Below are 8,432 nucleotides of genomic sequence, written 5' to 3' on the forward strand. Positions count from 1 at the left end.
AAGAAGCCTGAAGTGATCCCTTTGCTGGCCTGACACCCTAAAGCCTCTCACCTCTCCCTGTCTTTCATCAGAGTTCTAAACTCCTTAGGATGTCATCACGTGCTCCATAAATAACAAATATATAAAAGCAGGGGCTGTGGAGGATGCAGCAGACAGAGGAGGGGAGGCAAAGCCCCGGATCCTCCTCTCCACCAGCGCTGAGACAGCACCAGGCGGGCCGGGAGCGGCTCAGCACCCCTGGCTGGTAAGCACCGACATTCCTGTCACATCCCAGGGACACTGCCAGCCTCGGGCACAGCCCCTGCTCCCCCGGGCACTGCAGCTGGCTCCTGTGTCCCAGGATGGGGGAATTTCCACCCAGAGGGGTGGGGGGTTGGTGTGCAGCATTTGGCTTGCTGAGAGGTGGTTTAGGCACAGGGAAGGGTGGGACTCATCCCAGCCCCTGTCTCACCCCTGCACTTCCAATAGGTGCTTCCAAAATCCAGCTGCAGGGACTCTTCTCACTGGACCCCTCCCTGTTCTGGATGTGGGGAGAGCTCGAGCTCTTTTGCACAGAGTATTTGATTTTAAGACTGTGTGAATAACTCTGTACTGTCAACCAATTAAAAAAAAAATCCATCTCCAAATCCAGGCAGACAATTCATAACTTAGTAAAAGATGTCGCCAGAGGGGTTCTGTGCACCTGCCTGTTTATTTAGCTGTGAGCATCTCTCTGTACCGTGGGGATGCTCTGATCTCTGGTGCACAAACACAAGTGATGGCAGGAAAAATTTACAGAGCAAGCTCTTGGTTCACTGCTATGACACACAGACATGGTGGGCTCATCTCAGACAGGCCTGGCAAGGAGTCACAGCACAAAATTCAGCCTGGGATAGACGAGAAATCAACAAATACAGGAGGCCTTGCTGGAGCATCAGAGAACAGGTGAGGTATGGAGAGAGAATGTTCCTCATTGCTGTTTCTCACTTACTCTGGGACCTGGGCAGAGTTTCTTCACTTCTGCAGGTCTGATGCTTCCCATGGTCCCCCCATGGCTGTGCAGGGCTCGGGCTTTCTCCAGGGTTAGGGAGCACTGTTGGTTCCTCTGTGCTCTGCAGGTTCTATGTAACCCTCCCTCCTCAGAAGACCTTCAACTCCTCAGGGAGCTGAGAAGCAAAGCAAGAAGTTCATTTCCAGAAAACAAACATAAATACATCAGCCCTTCAGCTGTGTAACCTGGGTTGCCAGGAATAACATGCTGGAGGGGAAAAAAAGCAAGGAAAACAAGCAAGGAGCAACCTTTCCCCTTCCCTGGCTACTGCTCCAGGGTGATGTTGCTGGCTGGAGTCTCAGGCAATTCCCAAAAATAGCTGGAGGGACCTGATTGCCCTTTCCCAGTTTTCTCTGATGGGATTGCAGCTGCCACTTAAACAGGAGGTTTTGAACCTCCAGCTCTGTGGATGTCCCTGTAGAGACTTCTTGTGACTCAGTTGTTTCCAGCCTCCATATGCTCTGGGATAAAGATTTGGACAGTGAGCACTGGATGGTGGCTGTTGGAGAGCAAACACCCCTGAGGAGCCTGGGCTGGTCCCTTCTCCCTGCAGAGGGGTGAGCTGCATGACCTTTACCAGCCCTTTCCAACCCAAACCGTGCTGTGATTCCACGATCCAGCTCCGTAATCCCCACGGAAACTGAAATGCTGGCCCTGCCTGAGGCCACATTCAGCTGCCCTCTCTGCCCTGCCACCCCTGCACAGCCATGCCAGCCTGATCCAGCTGGGATCTCCTCCTCAGCATCCCCAGAACTCAGCCCAGGCACTCAGCACCCCCAGGATCAAACCACCACTGCACATTTTCAAACCACCACTGCACATTTTCAAGCCACCACTGCATTTTCAGGGTCCCCTGAGCTTGCCCTCTTGCCTACTCTGGGATTTATTCATGCAGATGAGTCCCTAATCCAATTAGTGGGACGGGGAGTTCCAGAGGGTTTGACAATAAGCTCTGTGAACATCAGACCCGCTCCCCTAGCACCCCACTCTCCCTGCCAGCTCACCCTGCTTTACTTCCCTGCTGCAGGAGCATGAACCACCCCTTCCCAGCATGGCTTCAGTCAGTCCTTGGTGGCTGGAATGAGCACTGGGGATGCTAAATAATTCCCCTGCCAAGGAAACCCTGCGTCCCTGATGGATCTGATCCCTCAGATACACACCCACAGCCAAACCAGCCGCTCATTGAAAACAAATCCTGACCACCCTGTCTCACCTCAGGCTGGATAACACTGGCATTTCAAGCATCCAGCCCTTGGCATTTCAGGATGGAAAATTCCCAGCTTGTGCCAGTTGTGCCCTGTGCAATGTTTGTCCTGGTAATGCTTTTGTTTCCATAAATCCTATTAGCTGGAGGCAAGCCTATAATTAGCAGGGAAAGCCGGCACCTCTGAAACAATAATCAAAAATGACCTGGCTTTGCTCTGGCTTCGCTGGAAATTGCTTGCATATTGCTCTGAGTTTGGATGGATGGTTGAATGGGTGGCTCTGAAAGCCATTCCCACTATTTCTGTCTGCAGGACGTGTGTGCTTTGTGAAGTTATTCACCCAGTTTGTGCTCCTCTCTGGGTTTATTGACTCGGTTCACTCACACGTGAAAGCAGAGGCAGATTGGAGCCACAGGCTCTGATCCAGGTCAAGGGATTTGTCTGGGCTGTGCAGGATGGGTGCTGCCAGGTGACCTGGGGTGCTGGGGACCCTCTTGGGGGAACCCATGCTGAAGGTGGAGTGTCCTGGGCTGTGTCTGGTGGGGTCAGCTACCCAAAGCTGCTGGGGCAGGGGGCAAAGCCTGAGGGCACCTCACCAGGGAGAACAGCCAAGGCCTTCAGCCTCAGTGACCTGCCAGGGACCTACCTCTGTGAGCATGGACATGACCTGAGAAGCCAACAGAGGTGAAGCTGTGTCACTGACCTGCTCAGTGGGTCAGAGAAGGGGGTAAATCCTGCCAGATTGGGTCACTCACCTGCTCAGTGAATCAGAGAAGGGGGTAAATCCTGCCAGATTGGGTTGCTCACCTGCTCAGTGAATCAGAGAAGGGGTAAATCCTGCCAGATTGGGTCACTCACCTGCTCAGTGAATCAGAGAAGGGGGTAAATCCTGCCAGATTGGGTCACTCACCTGCTCAGTGAATCAGAGAAGGGGGTAAATCCTGCCAGATTGGGTCACTCACCTGCTCAGTGAATCAGAGAAGGGGGTAAATCCTGCCAGATTGGGTCACTCACCTGCTCAGTGAATCAGAGAAGGGGTAAATCCTGCCAGATTGTGCTTTGGAGGAGATGGCTCAGGCTGCCTGATGTGTGTCCCTGTCAGGGCACCTCTGTGACCTCCTGCTCCAGCACAGCTGTGCTGCTCTACAAACACCAGAGCATCACAGGGAACTTTCACACAGATAGATGCTTGTTTTCCAGCTCTTAGCTTCCTGCAGGCACATCCCACCCTGCCTGTCCCCAGGGCAGCAGCTCCAGGGTTCTCCTGCCCTGGTGCTGTCACGGGCTGGGCAATGTTGGGCAGGATGCTCAGCCCCACACCTGCTCCAGCTCTGGCAGCTCTGTCCCCTCTCCCTGCTCCGTGCCACCACCTGGATCACTGTGCTCTGTCCCCCTGGTCCCTGGGCTTTGCTCACAGCCAGTGCCAGTCCCCCCTGTGTCCCCAGCTCACAGCGAGGGCAGCTGGGCCACTGGGGGTTGTTACAGGGCTTGCAAGGGTCTTCAGGGTGAAGAGAGAGGCGAGAATGTTGACTTCACGTTCAGAAGGCTTGATTTATTATTTTATGATATATATTACATTATGACTATACTACAAAGAATAGAAGGAAAGTTCTCAGAAGCTAGCTAAGCTAAGAATGAAAAGGAATTAATAAACAAAGGTCTGTGTCCCGGCAGAAAGCGAGAACAGCTCTGCCGTGAGTGGTCAGTAAATCCAAACATCCACAGGAGACCAATCACGGATCCACCTGTTGCATTCCACAGCAGCAGATAACCATTGTTTACATTTTGTTCCTGAGGCCTCTCAGCTTCTCAGAAGGGAGAAAAATCTTAAAGAAAAGATTTTCATGAAAAGATGCCTGTGACAGGGGGTGGCTATCTGCCGTATATACAAACAGCAAAACGGGGGCAAGCAGCCTAATCCTGTCTGTGAACAACAGATTCCTGTGCTGGCTAGCGGTGCTGGAGGAGCTCGGCTGGAATAAAGGGCGCGGGAGCCGGCGGGGGCTGCCCTGAGGCGAGGGAGCGGCGGGAAGCCGGGCAGGAGGAGCAGGAGGAAGAGGAGGAAGAGGACCATCGGAGGACCGGAGGACCGGAGGATCGTTGGACCGGAGGATGCCGGCACTCAGCGCGTTGCCGTTCCTGAAGCCGGCGCAGCTGCGCTCGCCCCGCAGCCCGCCCGGGGGCCAGCGCCGGCACACGCTGCCCGCCAGCGAGTTCCGCTGCCTCGGGCCCGGCGACGCCGCCAGCGTGTTCGAGATCGAGCGCGAAGGTAGCGGAGACCCCGTCTGCTGCATCCCCCGGGATCTGCTCCCAGCACAGCCTCTTGTGCTCCTTGTAGCGCTGGATTCCCCCGTGGGTGCCCTCGTGGTCCTGGCTTGGGGCCACCACGGGCTCCCTGATGGGGTGGAGGAATTGGGGTTAATGAGCTGGGGAAGCACGGCCCCAGCTCACCCTGGTAGGAGCCCAAAGCAGCCCTGTGAAAGACGGGGTAGCAAAAGGGGAAGTGGGAGGAAGGACACCACGCTCTGCCTCCTCCTGCGCAGGGACACTTTGAGGTGCCACCCTGGTAACATTTCCTCCACCATAGCTTCCCTCACCCAACCCATTTCTCTCTCCTCTCCAAGGGCAGGGGCAGCCAAGGAGGTGCTGAGAGATGCTCAATTCATCACCTGCTGCTGTAGCTCTGGAGCCAGCAGAATCAGGAGCTGGTCACTGTGCTATGAGGAAACTCACCTAGCCCATTTCTCCCTCCTCTCCGAGGGCAGGGGCAGCCAGGAAGATGCTGAGAGGGAGGGCTCAATTCATCACCTGCTGCTGTGGCTCTGGAGCCAGCAGAATCAGGAGCTGGTTACTGGGCCATGGGGAAACTCACCTAGCCCATTTCTCCCTCATCTCTGAGGGCAGGGGCAGCCAGGAAGATGCTGAGAGTGAGGGCTCAATCCAGCACCTGCAGAGTCACGAGCTGGTCACTGGGTCATGGGGAGCTGCCTCTGGAGAAGCAGAACTGCTCCCTGGGACCATCTGTGTCCCTCAGATCTCCTTCAGACCCAGCAGGCAGCAGGACACATGCCATCTCTCCCCACCACATCCCACTTTCCCTGCCCTACGTCAGTGCTGGGAGTGTTTCTGGGTTGGGTGTGCTTTGTGTCTCTCACTGTGTTCACCACTGCCCCCTCCAGCCTTTATTTCGGTTTCTGGGGACTGTCCCCTGCACCTGGATGAGATCCGACACTTCCTGAACCTGTGCCCGGAGCTGTCCCTCGGCTGGTTTGAGGAAGGGCGGCTCGTGGCCTTCATCATCGGCTCCCTCTGGGACCAGGAGAGGCTCAGCCAGGTATGACCCAGTCCTTCCCCCTCGGGCACCACCAGGGAGGGCACCAGCTGGTGTGAGGGGACAAATCCAGGGCACCTTGGGGCACCTCAGCCTCAGGGGAGAAGGGGAAAATCCAGCTTCAGGTGATTCAGTGAAGGGTGGGATAAAGGCAGGGGTGACTCTGCCCTCAGGCAGGATCAGGAGGCTCCATGGATCCAAGGGTTTGGCTTCTCCTTCTGCCTGAGACCCTCCAAACCCTGTGTCCTCCCAGGGAAGGGTTTGAGTGAGCCAGCAGGGCACCAGCCCTGCCAGAGCCTCGGCACCAGGAGAATCTCTCTGGGGCCCTGAGGCTACTCCCAAAATCTGCTCCCAGATTAACTGCTAAAGGGCTGCTCTGGTAGAAATGAACATTCTCATTAATTAATTTCAACCACGCTGTTAAAAAATATGCTAAGTAATTCCCCTCAACATTCATTTTAAAATTAAAAACCCTTCAAGGATGATGTGGGGAGGTGAACAGGCATGGGGAGAGTGAGGACCCTGGTTCTTTGGGGTGGGGAATAAGAGGCAGGATGGGACCCCCATGTCCTGCTGAGCCCTGTTTCCCCCCTGCAGGCAGCCCTGACCCTGCACAAGCCGCAGGGCTCGGCCGTGCACAGGGTTGCTCTGGTAGAAATGAACATTCTCATTAATTAATTTCAACCATGCTGTTAAAAAATACGCCAAGCAATTCCCCTCAACATTCATTTTAAAATCAAAAACCCTTCGAGGACAATGAGGGCAGGTGAACAGGCATGGAGAGAGTGGGGACCCTGGTTCTTTGGGTATTGGAATAAATACCAGTATAGCCAGATGGGACATGCCTGGCCTTGTCTGGGCCTTGCTGCTTGACCAAAGGTGGCAACTGTGGTGATTTCACCTCAGAGACACTTTTGGCCAGCTGTGTGCTGCAGCTGGGCACTTGGGGACAAGTCCAGGTAAGCAAGAGCTCAGGTTTACCTCTGGTGGAGAAACTTTAAGGCGATGGTGAAGGAAAGGAGTTGGTTCTGATGGAGGGTTTGGATCCAGAGCTTTATTCTGGCCCACAGGCCTCTGAATGTAGCAACAACTCCAACAGAACGATGTGGGGAGGTGAACAGGCACGGGGAGGATGTTGACCTGGTTCTTTGGGGTGGGAATAAGAAGCAGGATGGGACCCCCATGTGCTGCTAAGCCCTGTTCCCCCCTGCAGGCAGTCCTGACCCTGCACAAGCCGCAGGGCTCGGCCATACACAGGGCTGCTCTGGTAGAAATGAACTTTCTGGCAGAAATTAAATTAATTTAAACCATGCTATTAAAACACATGTTCAGCAATTCCCCTCAACATTAATTTTAAAATTGAAAACCCTCCGAGGACGATGTGGGGAGGTGAACAGGCACGGGGAGGATGTTGACCCTGGTTCTTTGGGGTGGGGAATAAGAAGCAGGATGGGACCCCCATGTCCTGCTGAGCCCTGTTTCCCCCTGCAGGCAGCCCTGACCCTGCACAAGCCGCAGGGCTCGGCCGTGCACATCCACGTGCTGGCCGTGCACCGCACCGTGCGCCAGCAGGGCAAGGGCTCCATCCTGATGTGGCGCTACCTGCAGCACCTGCGCTGCCTGCCCTGCGCCCGCCGCGCCCTGCTCATGTGCCAGCCCTTCCTCGTGCCCTTCTACCAGAAGTGCGGCTTCCAGGCGCTGGGGCCCTGCCAGGTGACCGTGGGGGACCTGGCCTTCGTGGAGATGCAGCACGCCGTGCGCGGCCACGCCTTCATGCGCAGGAACAGCGGCTGCTGAGGGCAGCTGCAGCCCCTCTCCGTGCCCACATCCATCATCCCCAGCTGGCCCTGGATACAGCTGCTCCCTCTGCCACATCTGCCTTGCAGCCACGCCGGCCTGGCCCCATCCCATCCCTGCAGGGCTGGGCACAGGAGCTCCTGCAGGGTCCTGCTGGATCCATCAGCTCCCTGGACTCTGCTTTAGCCATGGCTGGGCACAGGAATTCCTGCTGGGTCCTGCTGGATCCATCAGCTCCCTGGGCTGAGCACAGGAATTCCTGCTGGATCCTGCTGGAAGCATCAGCTCCCTGGGCTGGGCACAGGAATTCCTGCAGGATCCTGCTGGAAGCCTCAGCTCCCTGGGCTCTGCTTGAGCCAGGGATGGGCACAGGAGTTCCTGCTGGATCCTGCTGGAAGCATCAGCTCCCTGGGCTGGGCACAGGAATTCCTGCCAGGCCCTGCTGGATCCCTCAGCTCCCTGGGCTCTGCTTGAGCTGCCCTGGCCATGAGCCCCCTGGGATGGGAAGGCTTTGCCCTGGGAATGGCTGGGGGCTCTGCTGGTCTGAGGACACTTGCACCCACCATGGTTTGCTGAGACACCCAGAAGAGCCCCTGCAAACACGTGCCCCAGCCTGGCACCCCTCCCACCATCACCACCACCATGAGTGGAGCACACCATGGCCAAGCCCTCCCTGAGCAGCCCCCAGGCCAGGCAGGGGCCGTGGCAGCCACCCCCTGCCCACACATATCCTTCCAGCCCCCTGAGCTGCACATTGCAGAGCCTCCCCAGGGAACCAGCCCAAACCATTTTGGTCCTCCCTGTCCCAGACCCACAGGACAAGCCTTTTGCAAACAATGCAGGTTGTTGGAAAGCAGCAAATAAAGATGTGGTGGTGATTTTCTACACAGCCCATGTGTGTTCCTGCCCTGCTTGGATCACGATCTCACCACCATGGCCTGAGGGAGGGCACCAGCTGGTGTGAGGGGACAAATCCAGGGCACCTTGGGGCACCTCAGCCTCAGGTGATTCAGGGAAGGGTGGGATAAAGGCAGGGGTGACTCTGCCCTCAGGCAGGATCAGGAGGCTC

The 8,432-nt window shown here is 56.3% G+C and overlaps 1 protein-coding gene and 1 long non-coding RNA gene across 2 annotated transcripts; one reads left to right on the forward strand and one right to left on the reverse strand.

Annotated features, from left to right (window-relative positions):
* Window positions 1–673: 673 nt before the first annotated feature.
* On the reverse strand, window positions 674–2,093 carry LOC134429012 (uncharacterized). The gene is made up of 3 exons (XR_010030517.1): window positions 2,035–2,093; window positions 971–1,145; window positions 674–866 (listed from the first exon to the last, which is right to left on the reverse strand). It is a non-coding gene; the product is annotated as an uncharacterized LOC134429012 (long non-coding RNA).
* Window positions 2,094–4,347: 2,254 nt separating this feature from the next.
* On the forward strand, window positions 4,348–8,248 carry AANAT (aralkylamine N-acetyltransferase). Its single transcript, XM_063175675.1, has 3 exons — window positions 4,348–4,504; window positions 5,415–5,569; window positions 7,058–8,248. The coding sequence occupies exons 1-3, from the start codon at window positions 4,348–4,350 to the stop codon at window positions 7,361–7,363; spliced, it is 618 nt and encodes a 205-aa protein (XP_063031745.1). The 3' UTR covers window positions 7,364–8,248.
* Window positions 8,249–8,432: the final 184 nt, after the last annotated feature.

This window comes from Melospiza melodia, chromosome 24 (genome assembly GCF_035770615.1).
Source record: "Melospiza melodia melodia isolate bMelMel2 chromosome 24, bMelMel2.pri, whole genome shotgun sequence".
Classification (NCBI taxonomy): domain Eukaryota; kingdom Metazoa; phylum Chordata; class Aves; order Passeriformes; family Passerellidae; genus Melospiza; species Melospiza melodia.